Source organism: Peromyscus leucopus, chromosome 16_21 (genome assembly GCF_004664715.2).
Source record: "Peromyscus leucopus breed LL Stock chromosome 16_21, UCI_PerLeu_2.1, whole genome shotgun sequence".
NCBI lineage: Eukaryota > Metazoa > Chordata > Mammalia > Rodentia > Cricetidae > Peromyscus > Peromyscus leucopus.
In genome coordinates, this window is record NC_051084.1 from 9,296,830 (window position 1) to 9,318,091 (window position 21,262).

At 48.0% G+C, this 21,262-nt stretch overlaps 1 protein-coding gene across 5 annotated transcripts in view; it reads left to right on the forward strand.

Moving 5' to 3' along the window:
* The window catches only part of LOC114686366 (H-2 class I histocompatibility antigen, L-D alpha chain-like), a 293,638-nt gene that overhangs the window by 227,817 nt on the left and 44,559 nt on the right, over positions 1 to 21,262 (forward strand). Inside the window, exons 1-8 of one of the 5 annotated variants that reach the window (XM_028861032.2) lie at positions 7,137 to 7,248; positions 7,451 to 7,717; positions 7,942 to 8,217; positions 9,530 to 9,805; positions 9,932 to 10,066; positions 10,244 to 10,276; positions 10,426 to 10,473; positions 10,612 to 11,036. In XM_028861032.2, the coding sequence (XP_028716865.1) occupies positions 7,176 to 7,248; positions 7,451 to 7,717; positions 7,942 to 8,217; positions 9,530 to 9,805; positions 9,932 to 10,066; positions 10,244 to 10,276; positions 10,426 to 10,473; positions 10,612 to 10,616 (1,113 nt within the window). In that variant the 5' untranslated portion in view covers positions 7,137 to 7,175 and the 3' untranslated portion in view covers positions 10,617 to 11,036. Of the gene's footprint in view, positions 1 to 7,136; positions 7,249 to 7,450; positions 7,718 to 7,941; positions 8,218 to 9,529; positions 9,806 to 9,931; positions 10,067 to 10,243; positions 10,277 to 10,425; positions 10,474 to 10,611; positions 11,037 to 21,262 lie in introns of those variants that run through there. The other 4 variants (XM_037199750.1, XM_037199755.1, XM_037199746.1 and 1 more) reach the window with 4 other exon arrangements.

A 21,262-nucleotide genomic window follows, 5' to 3' on the forward strand; every position in this document is an offset into this window, starting at 1 on the left:
TAACCTGCCTTTCCTTTTTTGTTGGCATCTGTATAAAATGTATGAACTCCAGATATGGGTTTTGCTGTACAATTCGAGGCAAGATCAGCTTTCCTTATAAGATCAATTCTATCGCTTTGAGGATATTTGCTGTTAGTTTCTCCCAAAAAATTACTGCAAGCTTTTTACAAAGTTTCACTTTCTATCCATAATTTTTCAATGTCCTCCTCAGTTAAAGGTACGACAATTTATGCTGGGTCTATTCATGCTAATTTGCAAAGTCTCAATTTTCCTTTCCAAATCAAGTCAGAGATTTTTTCCACATAAGTTTTTTTTTTATTTTATTTAATAGGTGATTGCACAAAGCAACTGGACTAATTTTTTCTCATTTTAGGTGAAGTAATTAAAATGATGGTATTAAAAAAGTACCTCCTGTAGATCACACTACCATTTAAAATAAATTGCATAGCAACCTAAATAAAATTAAAAGAAATTTAAATGACTTGGAATAGGTAACAAGAAAACATGATTCTGTGTCTTACTATTGCCTGAGTAGTCATTGTATATAAATTAACGTTGTAGGAAAAAGGTGGAATATTGTTAAGAAATAGAAGGTGAGGGTTTTTACTGTGAGATTGTGTCTCTTAGAAACATCAAAAGGTATACACATGGAGTCTCAGGAAAATGACTAACCAAACATGAGCTGAATGAGGATGACACCTATAAACATGCCAAACTGTGTGAGAGAAATTCCAAGGAGCCTCACCACTACCCCAAGATCTATGGGCAAATGAATAAAGCTGGGAGTGCTCTTCCCCAGGAAAGAACACACTGACTGGTTGCCCAGTGCCAGATGGTCAGTCCTGAAAACATACATAAAAGTAACACTGTACATACTTTGCTGATTATATTTAGGGATGCATTTGTCTATACAAATACATATATGCATGCAATGATAATCAATGGAAAAAGATACCATAATTTTGAAGGAGAGAGAAGATGGGTATCCACATAAGTTTTTAATTTTTTATTTGGTCTATTTGGTAAAAATATCCATTCCAATATAATATCTTCCCTCTGCATTAATATTCCTGTAGGAGAATGCCTAGAAGGTAAAATAACCAAAATGCAATCCAGCTTTGAATCAATACGATCCACGTGCCCTTCATGTACTTTCTTTTCTACCAAGGCCAATTCTTTCTCAGCTTCAGGTGATAATTCTCTTGGACGATTTAAGTCCTTGTCACCTTCTAAGGTTTTGAACAAATTATTTAGTTCATCATTTTTTTACCCCAACAATAGTTTGTAGATGAGAAGTGTCTCCAAATAATCTTTGAAAATCATTAGGAGTCTGCTGTAGATCTCTCCTAATTTGTACCTTTTGGGGTCTAATTTTTTGTAGCTCTATTTTATATCCTAAATAATTAATAGAATCTCCTCTTTGTATCTTTTCAGGAGCAATTTGTAATCCCCAGCAAGGCAAAATTTTCTTTACTTCTTCAAACATTCTTTCTAAAGTATCTGCATTTGAGTCAGCTAATAAAATAACATCCATATAATGATAAATTATAGATTTAGGAAATTTTTTATGTATCACTTCCAATGGCTGTTGTACAAAGTATTGACACAGAGTTGGGCTATTCAACATTCCCTATGGGAGGACCCTCCATTGAAATCTTTTAACCGGTTGAGAATTATTATAAGTAGGCACTATGAAAGCAAATCTTTCTCTGTCTTTTTCTTGTAAGGGTATTGAAAAGAAACAGTCTTTTAAATCAATAACTATGAGAGGCCATCCTTTTGGTAACAGAGTAGGCAAAGGAATTCCAGATTGTAAAGAGCCCATTGGCTGAGTTACTTTGTTAATTGCTCTAAGGTCTGTTACCATTCTCCATTTACCAGATTTCTTTTTAATAACAAATACAGGAGAATTGCAAGGGCTGGTTGATTCTTCAATATGCTGAGCATTTAACTTTTCTTCTACCAGCTCTTCTAAAGCCTGGAGTTTCTCTGTTGTTAAAGGCCATTGCTGGACCCATACAGGCTTGTCTGTTAACCATTTTAAAGGTAGAGCTGTTGGTGTTTTTGGAAGATTATCAGTTGTTGTGCCCTGTTGTTGTATAACATGGATGGCTGGTGACCACTCATTAGAATAATATCTTCTAATATTTCTCTCAGAAACATGTGCTAGTTTATGATTTGTTTCTGAGATTGGAGGGATGTTAATCTGAGTACTCCATTGTTGCAACAAGTCTCAACCCCACAGGTTCATAGCTATGTTAGCCACATATGGTTTTAATTTTCCTCTCTGTCTTTCTGGACCTATACATTCGAGCCAACTTGCACTCTGTTTCACTAGAGATAATGTCCCAATTCCTAACAGTTGGACATTTACCTCCTAAAGAGGCCAAGTTGGATGCCAAAATTCTGGTGCAATTATGATAATGTCCACACCTGTGTCTACCAGACCAGACAACAAAACACCATTTATTTTTATCGTTAATTTTGGTTTTTGTTCATTAACAGAAGTTTGCCAAAAAAATTTCTTTTTGTTTTTTCCTGAATTTCCTATTCTCTCTGTTTCATCATCCCGACCAACATGATTTATTCCAATAGGCATTTGGTTATTTAGTTGCTTTGAGTAGGGGTTTCCTCTACAACTGCAGGAAAGTTTTGAACTGGATTTACTGTGGGGGCCTGAGGACCCTCTGGGAGTTTCCCGAAGCCTGAGGCAAAGGATTACCTTCTCTATCCCTTGTTGATCTACATTTGTTGGTCCAGTGTTTTCCCTTACCACACCTTCTGCATACTCTAGAAGGAAGGGACATTCTGTTGCCAGTGTTCCTTGAAGAAACATTATTTCTAGGAATGAACTGTTTACAGTCCCTTTTCAGATGTCCTTGCTTTCCACATCCAAAACATCTAACATTTCTCAAACCTTTTGAAATTGTTCCTCCTACCCACATATCATCATGGTCATAAGCCTCAACATTAACCGTATCTCTAATCCAATCTTGCAAAGGTGCAGATCTTGCCTTTAATGGCCTCATTATTCTTTTGCATGCTGCATTCGCATTCTCAAAGGCCAAAGATTCGATTATTATCTAACTGGCTTCTGAATTTGGGACCATTCTCTGTACTGCTGAAGTCAATCTTTGTAAAAAGTCTGTGAAAGATTCTTTTGGGCACTGTATACCTTTGTAAATGACTCATTTTTTTTCCTGGTTCCTCAACTCTCTCCCATGCATTCAAGGGTACCATTCGACATTGAACTCGGGTTTGGACATCATATAAACATTGTGTTTGTATTGAAGCATATTGGCCTTCTCTAATAAGCTGATCCTGGCAGCCTTGTATTGCTTTATCCCTCCATTGTTTTTCTATATTTTTAGCCTCATTATTGAACCACAATTTCCACTGGAGATTTTGTCCAGTTTCAAGAACCGCCTGTGCCAAATCCTGCCAGTCCTTTGGTAAAATCCTATTACAAGTTCACCAGGTGTTTAACGTTTGCTTTACATATGCAGAATGCATGCCATAAGATGCTACTGCCTCCTTAAATCTTCGTAAGTCTAACATTTCAATTGGAATCCAAGTATTTTGTTCGTTCTCTTCATCAGGTAGCTACTGTATGGCTACTGGATAAATTAAGGGTGATTGTGTGAAAACTGGCTTTCTTTCTTTAACCTTATGATCCAATTTTGAAACAATTTCACTGTTATTTTTTTTCTGTCTGAATTTGAATTTGTCTATAATTCATTTTTACAGGTTTAACAAGTTTTTCTAAGATTGTTATCCTGGCACTTAAATTGACTATCTTTTTAAATAGTAAAATGAGGATAAAAAAATAATAAACTAAATAATTTGATCAATATTAATCTTCTCATATATTTGTTCCATTATCAGAGTGCCTAAAATTTCAAACAAAGCCCAATTTCCTTCCAATGTACACATAAAGCCTATTTTTTTAATGTAGAAAAAATTCTCTTTTAAATAGATATGTTAATTGACTTACCAAGTCTGTGTAGAACAGTAGAAATCCAAGGGAATTTCAAAACAGTCACCTGGTGTTCGAGGTGTGAATCCAGAGAGAGAGACAGAGACAGAGACAGAGACAGAGACAGAGACAGAGACAGAGCAAGAAAGTGTAGCCACTTGAGCCGAGTCAAGCCTTGGCTTTACAGGCAGGGGCCCTGTTTGGCAGGGCAGGCCTGAGTTGTTTGTAGCAGTTGCAAGTAGCTCCAGCTGCGGGTCAGTCAGACCTGGGCCCTAGCTAGGGAGCCAGGCCGCCCAGGCCAGAAACCAGACCTGCTGCCAAGACAAGCGGTTTTTAATGGATTCTTGTCACATTGGGCATTAAATGTAGATGTAACCAACCATCTTATTAAATAAGAAACACAGAACCAATGCAAAGAAGAAAGCCAAGAGGTCAGAGCTAAGAGCTAAAACCTTATCCTTCCTCCTGCGGTGGCCCTACCTCTCCAAACCAGAGCTACTTCCTGTGTGTCTGTCTTTTTATAGTGTTTCTGTTCTGCCTTCTCATTGGTTGTAAACCCAATCACATGACCGCCTCGTCATGGCCTGTCTGTATAGACTTCCAGGTTTTCTATGATTGGTATTGAGATTAAAGGCATGTGTATCCAATACTGGCTGTATCCCTGAACACACAGAGACTTACCTAGCTCTGCCTACCAAGTGCTGGGATTACAAGCGTATGCCACCATTGCCCTGCTTTCCTATGGCTTGCTAATAGCTCTGACCCCCGGGTAACTTTATTTATTAACATACAAATAACATTTGAATACAAATAAAATATCACCATAATGCTTTCAAGGTCATACAGAGATATGTTTTAGATAGATAGCTGATCTTCAAACACTTCAAAGACCTACAGAATATGACATTCAAAATGTTATAACAACATAATGCTTTTCATGACAATGAGACACATCTGCTCCTGGCAGAACCAATTCACTTCAGAGAAGATGATGGGTACTGAAGGAACTCCATATAGAGTTTGCTTTCACGGTGGCAAGAGCTGTGGGATAATGCTCTTGTACACTGTAAAGATTTGTTACTTGATTGGTTTAATAAAATGCTGATTGGCCAGCAGCCAGGCAGTAAGTGTAGGCAGGGTGGGCAGAAAAGGAGAATTCTGGGAAGAGAAAGGGTGGAGTCAAGGACTTACCAGCCAGATGCAGAGGAAGCAAGATGAGAATGTTGGACTGAGAAAAGGTGCCAAGCCACGTGGCTAAACATAGATAAGAATTATGCATTAATTTAAATGTAAGAGCTAGTTAGTAATAAGCCCGAGCTACCAGCCAAGCATTCATAAGTAATATTAAGCCTCCAAGTCAATTATTTGGAAAGCAGCTGCTGGGTATTTGAGAGTTGTTGGCTGGACACAGAAACCTCCACCTAGAGAAAGAATAGCCATTTGGGCAAGAAACTGGTCTTGTCTTAACTGTTGACAGTATGCTGTACAAATTGGACAAGCAGGACACAAAAGAAAAGATTGTTGAACCTTGCCAAGACAAGGTGGGACAGTCCTTCAAAAATTCCTGCTTCACAGAAAAGTCTGTCAGATAATCCGGACCTGTAGGCTGAAGATGGATGTCCTAGCATTGCAGAAGAACCCTGGAGTGACTCACCAGGCAGCCAGATGTGTCTGACATTTCATAGTTTTGGAAGTTGCTTGCTCAGCACTTTCTGTTTACTCGAGTAATATTATATCTTTTTCAGATCTCTGATGGATTTGAAGACTAGATAGTTATAGTTACAGTTTTCCTTAGTCTTGATAGAAAGCAAATTAGGTACAAATCTTTGGATTCATCAAGACAGGATAGATAATAGAATGTTTTTCCTCTAAATTTGCCAAATATTAATGGACTAGACATTGTAAAGGTATTTCTTACTTTGTAATTGGCCTTATTGTATGTATATTCCATTCTTAGAGTTAAAAACCTTTCCTCTTAATTTAGACAAAAGGGAAAATGTAGTGGAATAATCTTTTCATACACTGTGAAGAAGCATCACTCTAATTGGATTAATAAAAAGCTGAACAGCCAATAACTAGTCAGGATTTCCAGGCACAGAGGACTCTGGGAAGGAAGGCAGAGTCACCAGGAGATGTTGAGGAAGCATAACATATAGGAGAAGCTAGAGATGCAGAGAAAGCAGCATTCATGGACTTTACAAGGTAAAGGTAACCAAGTTAGGAAAAAGAATTAGATTAAAATATATGGGTGAATTTAAGTTATAAGAATAATGAGAAACAAGCCTAAGCTTTCAAGTGAGTTTTCATAATTAATAATAAGTCTCCATATCATGATTTGGGAGCTGGCTGGTGGGACAGAGAAAGACTAGCTAAAACATTCACTCACACTTTATGAGTTGTTTAGATGAGGGATATGAATGTCACAGGCCTCTGGAACACTGGATCTGATAACAGTTGGCTCCTGAGTTCCTCAGGCCTGTGCAGTGTGGACAATGGGCAGAGGTAATTCTCATGGCAGAGGTACTCACTGGGGATTCTAGGTTTCATCCCTGTTCAATAGTGTGGAGAAAAATTAAATTTATAAATCTTTTCTTTCTGTGGATTTTGAGTTGATGTCTTCAAATCCCAGCTACACATAACAGAAGTAGAAAGTAAAAGCAGAGGTGAATGGGGATTCCAGCACTGAAAGTCACAGATAACACAGGGTCAAAAGTGCTTGACCAGAGCTGTGAAAACTCCAGTCACCTCCCGATGCAGGTGTCCACCGCAGCCCCACAGCCTCACCAGGACTCCGACAGCACCTGTTTCCGTGAACACTCATTTCAAGTGCTGTGTGTATTTTCTCTGGAAACTTCATCTCTTAGGTTTCATCCTGACTAACCTGAGGAGACAGTTGGCCTTAGGCGGCTCAGAGACACCGTGACAAACAGCGCTCCGTCCCGCAGCACAGGGTTCAGCAAAGTCTCAGTGCCCAGGCCGTGAGTCTGGGGTGGAAGCCCAGGGCTGGGGATCCCCAGGTGCCCAGTTTGACTTCTCCAGCTCCTGAGCTGTGTCGGGTCCTTCTGCCCGGACACTGATGACAACTGTCCTGTTCGCACCCCCATTGGGTGTCGAGATCCCGGAGAACCAATCAACGTCGCCGCGGTCACGGGTTATAAAGTCCACGCAGCCCGCGGAAGTCAGACGCCCCAGATCCGAGATGGGGGCGATGGCTCCGCGCGCGCTGCTCCTGCTGCTGGCGGCCGCCCTGGCCCCGACCCGGACCCGCGCGGGTGAGTGCGGGGTCGGGAGGGAAACGACTCTGCGGGGAGGGCGGGGGCGGCCCCGGGGAAGCCGCGTCCCCGCGTCGCCCAGCCAGACCCCCCCGCCCTTCTCCACCGCGTCCCGAGCCCCGCGCCCTGCTCCCCTCCCGGCCCGCGCACCCGCCCGGGGTCCCGGGAGGAGGGTCGGGGTCTCACCGCGCGCCGCCCCCAGGCTCGCACTCCATGCGGTATTTCAACACCATCGTGTCCCAGCCTGGCCTCGGGGAGCCCCGGTACACGGAAGTCGGCTACGTGGACGACACGCAGTTCGTGCGCTTCGACAGCGACGCGGAGACTCCGAGGATGGAGCCGCGGGCGCCGTGGGTGGAACAGGAGCCGGAGTATTGGGAGAGGGAGACGCGGAGAGCCAAGAACAACGAGCAGATTTTCCGAGGGAACCTGAGGACCCTGCTCCGCTACTACAACCAGAGCGAGGGCGGTGAGTGACGCGGGTCGGAGGTCACGACCCCTTCACGTCCCTACGTATGGACCGGAGTCGCCTCGGGTCCCGGGTCCGAGGTTCGGGAGGAGTCGGGGACCGGGACCCGGTTTCCCTTTCGGTTTAGGGGAGTCCGCAGGGGGCGGGGCCGCGGGGCGGGGCTGACCTCGGGTGTGGGCGAGGCTGACCGCGGGTGGGCGGGACTAACCGCGGGGTTCCTGCAGGCTCTCACACCATCCAGTGGATGCAAGGCTGTGACCTGGGGTCGGACGGGCGCCTCCTCCGCGGGTATGATCAGTATGCCTACGACGGCCGCGATTACCTCGCCCTGAACGACGACCTGACGACGTGGACGGCGGCGGACACGGCGGCGCAGATCTCCTGGCGCAAGTTCCAGCAGGCTGGTGAGGCCGAGTTTCAGAGGGCCTACCTGGAGGGCGAGTGCGTGGAGTGTCTGCACAGATACCTGGAGATCGGGAAGGACACGCTGCAGCGCACAGGTGCAGAGCCGCGGGCAGCTCCTCCCTCTGCCCTCGGGCGGGGCTCAGTCCTGGGGAAGAAGAAACCCCTCAGCTGGGGTCATGCCCCTGTCTCAGGGCAGACAGTGTCCCTGGGTCTCCTGATCCAGCATGGCAGGGACCTCACTGATTCCCAGGCTCAGCCTTCTCCCTGGAGAGCTGCAAATCAGTCTCAGAGGAGGGAGAGGAGATCCCGACCTAACCACAGTGGCTCCTGCAGTCTGCAGCCACTGTCAGCCATGGCCTCTCCAGGCCGGGGTCTCTGCCCACACCAGGGTTGTGGAAACTGAGTCCTGTCACCTGAGTGTGTCAGCCTTACATGCCAGGACCGGAAGTCTCCTTTACCTGATGGGAGACATGGACGCCCCTACCCTAGGCTGGTTACACAGTTTCTAGAACATTCCAAAGAATGCATTCTCCCAGATTCCTGTGGGTGAGGTTTACATCCTCCCACACCCCAACTCTGTCTATCCCTAGAATGGTCACGTGAGCACTTATGGGGTGCCCTGGTGAATACTATATTGTGGGGGGCTTTTTCTTTTCTTTCTTTCTTCCTTTTTTTTTTTTTGTTTTTTTGTTTTTTTGTAAGATGTCATTTTGCTTTTAGTCAGTTTTTTTTATCCCCCTCACTTGGGTGATATTGCTTCTCTCCCCTCGTGTTATCATCTGCATCAGTCTCCACAGGAGCCAGGGGGAACTGCTAATCTGGATAATTAGACAAGTCAGTGTTTCCTTTACACTAGAAAGGTTCCTGTAAGCTTAGACTGTTGTCTGCCATATTAACATCCAGAGCCCTCCTTCTCTCTCTTGGCCCCAACAAGTCACAGTGTTGCCCCAGTGGATTAGGAATTGAACTTCCTCAGAGACAGGGTCTTCTGCAGCTCCAGGACAGGAGTGACAGGGACGATCCACACACCCCTGTGAGCACCGCTGTGTCCCAGGGAGTGCTGCCCTGGGCTCCACAGCACACTTCCAGGGCTCCTGGTGACAATACCTTGTGTCTTGTCCCCCAGAGGCAGGGCTTGGGGAGTCATTTTCTCTGGCTGAGTGTCAGAGGTTCACCACATTTCTGCTGCATTTGGTGATGGCTGTTCACTGGACAGACAGTTATGCTGGTCAGCGTAACTGTAAATGTGCAGTTCTGTGATGAGGGGACCAGCTCTCCCTGAGGTCACTAGTGTGATGACAGAATTGTCCAAACAGACACAGTTTAGTGTCAGCATTGGTTTAACTTTGTCTTTGCAGATTTCAGTTTGTCTTGTTAATTGGGGGATTTATTTATTCATCCTCACAGATCCCCCAAAGACACATGTGACCCATCACCCCACACTGAAAGGAGAAGGCACCCTGAGGTGCTGGGCCCTGGGCTTCTACCCTGCTGAGATCTCCATGACCTGGCAGAGGGATGGGGAGGAACAGACTCAGGACATGGAGCTGGTGGAGACCAGACCTTCTGGGGATGGAACCTTCCAGAAATGGGCAGCTGTGGTGGCGCCTTCTGGGGAGGAGCAGAGATACACATGCCATGTGGTCCATGAGGGTCTTCCTGAGCCCCTCACCCTGAGATGGGGTAAGGAGGGTGTGGGTGCAGAGCTGGGGTCAGGGGAAGCTGGAGCCTTCTATAGACCCTGATCAGGGTCAAGGCTGAGACCTGGGGTCATGACCCTCACCTTCCCATCTTGTCCTTCCCTTCCAGAGCCTCCTCAGTCCACTGTCCCCATCATGGCAAACATTGCTGTTCAGGTTCTCATTGGAGCTGTGGCCATCATTGGAGCTGTGGCCATCATTGGAGCTGTGGTGGCTGTTGTGAAGATGAGGAGGAGAAACACAGGTAGGAAAGGTCAGGTCTGGTTCTCTCTCAGCCCCTTTTAGAAGTGTGCTCTGCCTCACTAATGGGAAACATTCACACCCCTCATTGTTCCTGTCTCTGACCTGGGTCTGCAGTCAGTTCTGGAAACTTCCTAGGGTCGGGGTCTTTCCTGGTCTCTCACAGCTTTTCTCCTCACAGGTGGAAAAGGAGGGAACTATGCTCCGGCTTCAGGTAAGTGTGGGGAGCAGGATTGTCCCTGAGGCCCTTGGGGTGAAGCTGGAGTATTTGGGGAGCTCTGCCAACCCATAATACCTCCTCCAGTGAAGTCTTCTAGAGGCCATGTTTTCACCTTCCTGTGACTTTATATAATTTTACCCTAGGCAGGGACAGTGCCCAGAGCTCTGATGTGTCTCTCCCAGACTGTAAAGGTGACACTCTGGGGACTGATTTTGGGAGGGGCAAAGTGGACATGATTGGGGTTCAGGGACTACCAGAATCCCCTCTGAGTGAGTGGTGGGTGTTGGGGTGTTGTCTTCACAGTGATTGTTCATTTCTCTTGTTTGTAGCGTGAAGACAGCTGCCCAGCCTGACAGAGTGACAGAGATGTGCTCAGGTCTCTCCTGTGACGTCCTCAGCCCCTCAGTTCACTCTCAGCAACAGTGTCTGATGTTCCCTGTGACCCTGTGGGCTCAATGTGAAGAACTGGGGAATCCATCCCTCCCACCCTGCATGCCAGGACCCTGTCCCTGCACTGCCTGTGTTCCCTTCCATAGCCAACCTTCCTGGTCCAGCAGGCAGGAGGGGACATCTCCATCCTGTCACCTCCATGCTGCCCTGAGCTGCAGCCCCTGACTCCCCACTGAAAATAAGAATCTGAATGTGAACTTGGTTGTTCACGTCCTTGATCTGACAGGTGGATTGGCGGGTAAATTAAAGGATTGAAATACTTAGAGCTTGTGGAGGAAATAAATGGCATCATGGAGAACCTTCCCGAATCTGTGTTCATTATGCTGTGTGTATCTGGTGGACAAAATGAGGCTGTGGGAGCTGAGTGTGACCAGGACTGTACCCAGGTGGAGCTCAGTCCAATGTTGGCTGTGACATGGTCACTCCTCAGCTCTGTCACCTCCTGGCTCTGATCTCTTCATCACTTGAACCACATGCTGAGAGTGTGTGATCACAGGGACACTGGGATGACAGAGCCTTGTCCTGTCCCCAGGATTGTGAGCAGCCAGGGCTGCTGTGACAGGTCAGCCTGGGCTCTGACCTGGCCATGGCTCTTCACCCCGTCTTCTCTGTTTATTTCTTGTCTTTTTAGTTTGTATGGAGGACTAGGCCTGTTCCTGTTCCTGTGAATGGTGCCTGTCTCATTGTCCCTTGGGCTCCCTGAGTGACAGCATTAAGAGGTGTTTGTCGGGCTGGAGAGATGGCTCAGAGATTAAGAGCACTGACTGCTCTTCCAGAGGTCCTGAGTTCAACTCCCAGCAACCACATGGTGGCTCACAACCATCCATGATCACATCTGGTGCCCTCTTCTGGCCTGCAGTCATACATGCTGTATACATAATAAATAAATAAATCTTTAAAAAAAAAAAAAAAAGAGGTGTTTGTCCATCCTTGTCCCCCAAGGCCCAGCTAAGCCCCTGACTCAGGTGACTGTGGGCTGAGGAGATGAACTTCAGTCTCCTGGGCTCCTGCCTCCTTCCAGGCCCCTCCCTGGAGGTTCTCTCCTTCCCCATCTTTCAGAATCTAACCCGGGTTGTAGGATGAGCAGAGAGGAGGGATCCACAGGGTCTCATCTCAGTCTGTCCTGTTGGAGCTGGGTTCTGTCCAAGGTCCCCTCCCCCTCCCTGGTTCTGGGAATCCTGGTGCTGCGCCCAGTGGTGACTCAAGGATTTACAGGCTGAATCTACTCTAGATTTAAGTTTATTTAAAAGAAATGATCCCAAGGACTGAAGAAATGGCTGAGGGGTTAAGAGCACTTGCTGCTCCTGCAGAGGACCCGGGTTCAGATCCCAGCACCCACACCATGGCTCACACCGTCCATATCTCCTGTTCCATGGTTTCCAGTGCCCCTGTGGACACCAGATAGGCACATGGTACAAACACATACAGCCAAGAAAAACACTCATAGACATACAATTAATGAACCTTTTATAAAATAGACTGTGGGAACACCAGAGATGGAAATTACTTCACCCCTTCCCCCGTTTCCAGCCCCTGCAGTTTTCTAGGTTTGTGACCTCAAGTCAGGAGCTCCAGGAACCTTAGCTGAGATGTTTGAAGACCAAGAAGGTGACAATCTCTGTCACGATGCAGCCATCTTTGTCTTGTGAGGGATGATGACTTCCAGTGCCTGGGACCCAGCAAACATTCATGCTCAATAAACTTTTGATGAATGAATAAAAAATAAATAGGAGAATGGATCCAAAAGGCAGGTGGAGAGGGAGGGCTTTGCTGAGGGGAAGCTCAGGTGACTCTGACCTCAGTGTGAGGGGACCTGGTGCTGCACTGGACACACCAGCATGTGGCCTGAGGTTGTATTAATCAAGGGAGCTTCTGTAGAAGAGGAAGGTGAGGGTGTGAATTTTCCTCTAGACTGAAACATCCCTGCTGGAGCCAGGAGCAGCTGAGGAGGCTCAGGAAACACAAGAAGCTACAGGTTCACGGAGCTGACACAATGTAGCACTTCCCTCTCAGGGTTAAAACAGCTGCAGTTCCTGAGGGAGAGGAGACTATTGAGTGGAGCTGATAGGAGCTGAGCAGGGGACTGCAGTGATGCAGCTGTGTGAGTGACATGCACACTGGGGTGGGCAGCTGAATGGTTATCCCCGGACTCACCCAGGCTCCTGTGAGTGACCAGTGAGCTCAGGGTTCAGCGAGCTGACCCTGGATGGATGTTTTCCTTGGTCAGCTGTCACTGTCTCCATCGGGGGTGGAGGAAATCCACTCCTCAAGCAGAGGACACAGCAGTGTCCATTGTGATCAGCCCACAGAGTCTGTTCCAGATGTGAGATGAAGTCCTGTTTCTAAGACACACTAGGAAGTGATACAGAGTTGCTGGTCTCCTGGAGCAAGTGCTGTGGTGGGAAGATGCCTGTGATACAGTGTAAGGGAATCAACAAGGATAGGTTGTGTGGGGAGGTGAGGGCAGAAGGGAAGATGTCCAGAGTGCAGGGGAGAGGAACAGAGAGGAAAACTATTGTTTTTTAGATTTATTTTTTATTTATTTATTTATTTTTTAGGGTGGCATACTGGCACATACTTTATTCCTAGCACTTTGAAGGCAGAGGAAGGTGAATCTCTGTGACTTCAAGTCTAGCGTCATCTACATAGTGACAGCATCTCAAATTTTATTTTTTTAATTATGTTTGTGTTAATTACTTTTCTGTTGCTATGATAAAACACCATGACCAAAGCAACATTTAGAAGGGTTTCTTTGGGCTGCAGCTCCAGTGGATAAGAGTGCATCACAGCAGACAATCAAGGCCAGAGCTGCTGGCATGGTGGGGGAGCAGGAAGCTGAGAGCTCACATCTTCAGTTGCAAACAGGAAGCAGAGACAGCAACATGGAGGCAGATGGTTTGACTCTCACAGCCCCTCCTCCCCAGTAACACACTTTCTCCAGCAAGTCACAGCTCTTAAACCTCCACCTCCCCAAATAGCACTGTGGTGTTATTGTGCTCCTCAAAATATTGTGCACTCTAATAAACTTATCTGGGGTCAGAGAACAGAACAGCCACTAAATACAGAGGCCAGAAAATAGTGGCACACACGCCTTTAATCCTAGCCTTCCAAAGGCAGAGATCAACCTGGATCTCTGTGAGTTCAAGGCCACACTGGAAACAGCTAGGCATGGTGACTTATAGAAATATGATTAGAACTAAAAATTCTGTTCTAAATGTATTTTATTAATTTTTGTCAAAAGATATATAAGACTTTGGAGATATATAAATGACACATTTCAGATTTCATTCTCTGGCTATCCTGATGCTTTGTTGAGGCTCCAAGGATTCATAATTTTGCTCTGATAAAGTTCACCACTCTTATGTTGCTAACATGTCTAAGATTTTGTCTATTAAGAAGGTTCTTATAAGCTTCAGGAGATCACGCCAGCGGCGGTGGTGGCGTGAGATCAACATTTGCCAACACCCACAAGCCAAGAAGGACTGGGAGGAATACAACCTGACTGCAGTTTATATTGTCCACTCACAATTTTTCTTTTTCTTCTCTGGGGGTGGGGTCAGACTGCCCACAATTGCAAAATTTATTGGAGGGAGGAAAGCAAAGGATGCCCCTATTCTGACTGCACAATTCATGACGCCATTTCTTCTGCTAAGGGACAGGTAACTGGGAGAGAATGGAATGGCCCAAGCCAAAATGCTGTCTTCTTGCCCCTGTGGCTGGAATTTCCCTCATCACCTCCCTGGTCTCTGCAGGTTTGGCAGGAGGAGCCCTGGGTCACTTCCTCATAACAACAGCTCTCCTATCCAAACAACTTCAGGTAGCAATTGGGCTTCTGCAGCATCCCTGTCCTCCCCCCAGAGGCAGCTAACCTCCCTTGTACAGGTTGCCCTACAAACCGACGGGCCTTGGACCTGCAGACAGCAGAAAAGGGTGGGACATGCCTTTTTCTGAGGGAAGAGTGTTGTTATTATATTAACGAGTCTGGAATGGTAGAAACCCAGATAAATAAGCTACGTTAACTTAGCCTAGAGCTACATAAGCAGTGATTCTCTGCCACGGCAGATGACTGGTGGAGATCATCCATGTTCTCCCTTTTGATTCCTCTCACAGGACCACTAGTCAGCATATTGTTATTGGTAACTTTGGGTCCTTTTGTAATTGGCAGGCTAACCCGATTCATCAAAAAACAAATAGACTCCCTGGCATCCAAACCTATACAGGTCCATTATCGTCGGCTTGATCTTGCCAATCAAGGCCACTCAGAGCCTTTCAGTGATGACTGTCCTTTGGGAACTGGATGAAAACCCAGAAACATGCAAGCTTGCCCCACTTGGGAAGAGCTTGGGTACCAAGGAAGGTGCGAGGCCAATGGCACTGCAGGGGTAGGACCAAGCTTTCTGCCCCTGGGTCCCCCAGGAATATCCCTGATCGCATAGGGGTTGGTGTCTAAGGATGAATACATCCAGGGCCCCTCCTCCAGCAAAAGACACCTATAATAAACCGGGAGGATCAGGGCAATGTTTCCCCTCCTTGGTTAACGCCCATCGCCACCAGGCGAATTTGTAGCCCCACCTTGGCCCTTCATAAATAATTAAAAGGGAGGAGATGACGGGAGCCATAAGCCTAAGCGACCCTTGACACACATGCTGCCATATTTGGGCTTCTCTCCTCTTTTCTTAGATCTAGGCCTTGCTTAAGTCTCCACAGCACCAGAACCTCTTCCCACAGATACCAGAACCTCTCCTCAGACATCAGGTGAATGAGCTGCAGCTAAGCAATTAGGCAGTTAGACAAGGGTAGATAGATAACCTTCAGAGCAACATTTCCTGCTGGCCGAACAGCCCATAACTAAGTCCCTTCCTGCTTGCAACCCCCATAATTAAGTCCCTTCCTGCTCACAAACCCCTCTGCCTACCTATATATGCCTTGAGAGTAAAATAAAATTTTGGAGCTTGATCAGACGTCCTGTCTTGCTCTCATTCTTTGTGTCTCTTGTCCCTTTCATTCGCCGGCCCTCCCTTTAGGTCCCCGTTGAAGACCCCGCTGGCCAGGGCAACCCAAGGCAACGCTGCTACTCATCAGGGCAGTAAATGCCTTTTGCAATGACAGGGTGGCCGGCTGTCCTGTGAACCAAGTCCAGGAATGCAGAGAACCTTCTAACGCAAAAGTCCAAACCCACTGGTCTCCAAGGGGACCATCGAGACGGCTCAGGGGGTGAAGGGGCTTGTCCCCAAGCTTCATGACCTGAGTTCGATCCAGGGAAGCCACATGAAGGGAAGAACCAACTCCCAGAAGTTATCCTCTGAGCCTCACACAGGCATTATGACACACCCATCCCCTCACAGAATTAGGAAATCAATGTAACTAAAATCAAGAGGAAACAAGATTTCATGTTAAAGAACACAGAAACACAAGTGCATACATTGTGTCCACTTTTCCTCCAGACTTTCAGTGGGTGAATTTGCCTGTGTCCAAAACCCACACTGTGAGGAGAAACCATCAGTACTTAAAGTTAAGCCATACAAAGATAATCAAGGGAAATGTTAAACTATTTTAGCTGTTTATAGTATTACTGTGTGTGTGTGGTGTGCAAATGAGGGCATGCACCAGCCGTGTGCGTGCATGTGTGTGCGTGTGTGTGCGTGTGTGTATGTGTGTGTGTATATATGTGTGTGCATGTGTGTGTATGTGTGTGTGTGTATATATGTGTGTGCATGTGTGTGCATGTGTGTGTGTGTGTGTGTGTGTGTGTGTATAGTCAGGAGAGAACTTGGGGAAGCCAGTTCTCTCTTTCCACTGTGTGTTCTGGGGACTGACTCACGTGGTCAGACTTGGTGGCAAACCCTTGTACCCACGGAGTCATCTCTCCTGCCCATCCAGTGTGCCACCACACTAGTTTTGGAGGTGTTGGGGAATTGAACCCAGGGCCTGGGTGTTCAAGATGGGAACTCTATTCACTGAGCCACATTCCCAATATATGGGGGGAAAATCTCAAAGAACACGGGTTTGTGGTTATTTCAAAGGCTAGCACTAAAGCTTTGGGATAAAGATGTAATGAGTAGACATGGGTAGAGTATAAGAAGCACTTTGTCAACACACCCAGTTGAGCTGGGGACTTTCCAGGAGAACCTGGCCACCTGGAAAGTTCCATGTGTGAGTTGTGTTCACATTGTGTTGGTGCTGGAGGACATCAGACCTTCCTGTAGAGTGCACACAGTGGGGACAGACTCCTTCTCTATGATCGGTGTGTACATGGCTTGGACTCTGACCTTGAGAACACACAGCATCTCCTTTCAAACTCTCTCTGCAGGGAGTTTGGGGGTGTTGGTGGTTCAGAGGCCCTGAGCTGCAGAAAAAAGAACCACAGAAAACTCAGAATAAAAATGAAGATGATGTCACTTCCAAGGATAAGTATGGGACTGGGGAGATTGCTCATGGATAAAGAGAGCTCACTGCTCCTCCAGAGGACCTGGGTTAGGTTCTCAGCTCACACCCTCCTGTAAGAAGGGAATATGCCGCCCTCTTCTGGCTTCCTGGGGCACTGCATTCACATGGTTCATGGACATACACGCTGGCAAAACTCCCATACACATAGAAATAAATATTTTTTAAAAGAAAGAAAAATAAACGGAGGGAAATGAGATTTCTCTAAAGACAGACCACCCTGAACAGTACTGGGGGTCGTTACAGCATGAGGGGTCATCTCCAAGCACCTCCTACGAGACTCCAGGGTCCCCTGCACTAGATGTTCACACTGGTCCTGGAGATAAGCAAGGGAAGGGGAAATTGACACAGCTCCCCCTGCAGAGTGGCCCCAGACCTGCTGACCTGTGTGCCTGTTTTCTTAATCTTGCAGTAGCCCAGGTTGACCTTGAATTCTTGATCTTTCTGTCTTGTCTCAGCATGCCAGGTGCCGGGATCGTGTGTGTGTGTGTGTGTGTGTGTGTGTGTGTGTGTGTGTGTGTGTGTGAGAGAGAGAGAGAGAGAGAGAGAGACAGAGACAGAGACAGAGACAGAGACAGAGAGACAGAGAGATTTTCTCCACAACTGGAGACTGTGATGTTGAGTAATGATCTGGGGAGGAGCTTGAGGAGAAATCTTCCTCTGTAGTTGAGTTTCAGCCGGGAAATAACTAGGACTCGAGCAAACCGCAAAACAGAGTATTCGGGGCTGAAGGGAAAGTCCCTCTCTGCTTAGGGATGAAGGGGCATGGGCGACACCCCCTGCATCCCCATCATTCAGAGCTCACAGGGGCTCAGGTGGGCAGGGACCTGGACCAGCTCCGATCCTGGGTCCTGCTGCCCCCTGACGGCCATTGGTGGAATCGCGGCTTCCGAGGGTCCCGAGACCCACAGGACAAAGTTAAATGTCCCATCAGCCTGCAGGCTGCAGAGTCCCCAACTGCTGGCGGGTTCAGGAGCCTCCCAGGCTGTCTGGACCACACTGAAGAACAGGCTGTCCTCTCACAGCCCCTCACATCACAGCGTTAGCTTCCTTCTCTTTAGTTGTTGACGTGGCCCGGGATTTAACCCAGGGCTTCCTGCATGTTGAGCGTGTCCTAACTGAACCACACTTCAGCCCACTAACTTAGTTTGATGTAACTCACCCAAAGAGAGGGTCCCGGTTTCTTGTTGAACACCTTTTATCCCAGCCATCAGGAGACAGAGGCAGGAGCATCTCTGAGTTCCTGATCCACACAGCAAGTTCCAGGACAGCCAGGGCTATAAGGAGAGACCAGAACACAGGGGTCCCAAGACTGACACCTGGGGAGGGGCTGGAGTAGGTGGTAAGGTGTGGTGAGAGAGAAAGGACCATGAAGGACTCCAGGGCCGGGTCTGGGGTGAGCTTGTGTCCCCCGCGCCCCCTACCCTCGCCCCGCACAGCCTAGTACTGCGACGGGTAAGTCTCAAGGAACCTGGGAGCCAGAGAGAGACTGTAAACGCTGAAACTAGGCCCAAGGAAGGGGAAAAATGGTGGAGGACAGGGCAAGGTCCATAAGGACAGCACTGACTCCGCCCACGAGACACGTGACCCAATCAAGAGTCTTCCTCCTTCCTTTCCCTTCTCTGGGCTCCAACATGCCAGACCCTTAGGTGCACTGGCTCACAGCCGCCACTGGCCAAGGACCTGAACGTGATGGGGTGGAGGACATGACGCTTCTTTCACCTGAAATTTCCCCCATTGTCTAAGGAACCTATAGAGTGCTGTCTGCCTGGCGAGCTTCCTGCCACTGAACGACATTCCCCACCCCCACCCACTTTTTTTTTTTTAATTTCTAAAGATTTATTGATCTCATGTATATGGCGGTCTAGCTGCAATACACATTCATGCCAGAAGAGGACACCAGATCCCATTATACATGGCTGTGAGCCATCATGTGATGCTGGGAATTGAACTCAGGACCTCTGGAAGAGCAGCCAGTGCCCTTAACCGCTGAGCCATCTCTCCACCAGCACTTTTACTTTTAAGACCTGGTCCAGGATGGCCTTGAACTGACTCTGTAACCAAGCAGGTTTTCCATCCCATGCCTCAGTCTCCCAATTAGCTGGGATTACAGATCTACAAACCACACTGGCTTTTAAGGCTTGGTCAGGGTTGCTGGATGGTGGTGGCTCATGCCTTTACTCCAAGGACTTGGGAGGCAGAGGCACGTGATCTCTGTGAGTTCGAGCCAGCCTGGCCTACAGAGTGAGTTCCAGGACAGCCAGGGCTGCACAGAGAACCCTGTCTTGAAAACCCCCAAAAGACTTGGTCAAGGATGTCCTTCACTCTAGAGCAGTGGTTCTCAACCTGTGGGTCATGAACCTTAGGGGGTTGAAAGACCCTTTTATAGGGTTGTGAAGACCATCAGAAAACACAGATATTTACATTAGGGTTCATAACAGTAGCAAAATTAATTAGACATAGCAGTGAAAATAATTTGAGGTTGGGGTCACACAACGTGAGGAAATGTATCAAAGGGTGGCAGCGTCAGGAAGGTTGAGAAGCTCTGTTCTGCAGTTCACTGGCACATCAGCAGGGCAGCAGGAAGGGCCACATGGAAAAGACAAGACGTGTGCTCTGGAGCCAGGTCACCCGGCCCCATATGGGTGCAGGGGTGCAGCCCTCCCAGAGGAGCCGTGACAGCCACTTAGGGGCTCAGACAGACAATCCCAGACGTGTGGACTTTCCCACGGTAGCCTCAGGACAGGGCCCAAAGCAGTCCATGTCCCAGGCTTGTGACATGTGCCACCTTCCTGGAGACCTACAGAGCAGTCCCTCCTAGCAACCCAGCCACCCTGGGTCAGAAACAGTGACAGACCGAGGTGACCACCCGCTTCTTCCTCATGCCCCAAGCTGGGAACAGAGAGGTCTACAGGAAATAAATGCTGGAGAACTCGAAGGCGTCAGACAAAGGAAGGGACGCTGTCACAGTACATTAAGTGCTTATTATTGCCTACAGACAGACAGACAGACAGCCTGAACCCCAGCAGGAGGTGATGGGTTATGTTCAAGTGGAGACGCAGACGACCAAGCTACAAGAGAGGGAAGGCGGCCTCCACTGCCTGTCCTAAGATTGAGAGTCCATCAGAGACTGAGGTGGGGAGCTTTCACAGGTGTGAACGCACAGGGAGGAGGCGACAGGGACAGAATGATAACGTCCCTCCACGTCCAGGAGGAGCAGACTTGCACACTCTGCTGAGGCAGAATCCTGCAGCGGAGGCGGTGAGGAGTGTGGGAGCCTGAGAGACAACAGGAAGGGAAGGGGACCCAGGGACAGAGTGTGACATGCAGAGCCCGTGGGAGTAGTCAGGTCCAGTGTCAGTGTGTGACATTCAGAGCGCATGGGAGCCGCACCCGGGACCGAGTCAGAAGTTGGGCTTGTGTTTTTGAGCTCCACCATGAGGTGATGAATGTTGATGAGCTCTGCCCTGGACGGCAGCGCCCGGAGCTGTGCTGTGCCAGCACCCGGTGGAAGCGATGGTAGAGCTGGATCAGCTGGGTCAGCGCCCCTGCACAGAGGGGAGTCGGGGGTCAGACAGACAGGGCAGGAGGTCAGAGCTTCACAGCTCAGACACAGCTGGTCTCTGACCTTCCCAGAGGAAAGAGCGAGAAACCCACGCGTGGGACACGGGCAGAGGCTGGAGTGGCAGGCACCTGGATGATGCTGGTTCCATTTCGGAAGTTGGTGAAACTCCGCATGACATCCTGACTCAGAGACCCACGGAGGCCTTCCAGGAACTCCCAAAGCCCGGATCAGCTGAGTGACTCGGGCTACCACAGGAGGATAGAGGGTGTCAGAGTGTGACCAGGCCTGGGACCATCACCCCGGCAAGGTTGCCGGGCACAGCCATGCTCACCATCAAGCCGGCTTCCTGCTACTCCCCAGCCAGGTTTCCCGCTGTGCCACTGTAAGCTGCACCTTACTGTCCTTTCCAGTCACCTCCCCACGGTCCCTGACAACAGCCTCATACCTTCTTCCCCTCGAAGTCGGTCGGCCTGTCCTCGCTCAATCAAACCTTCAGCCTCCTTCACAAAGGCCACCAGACC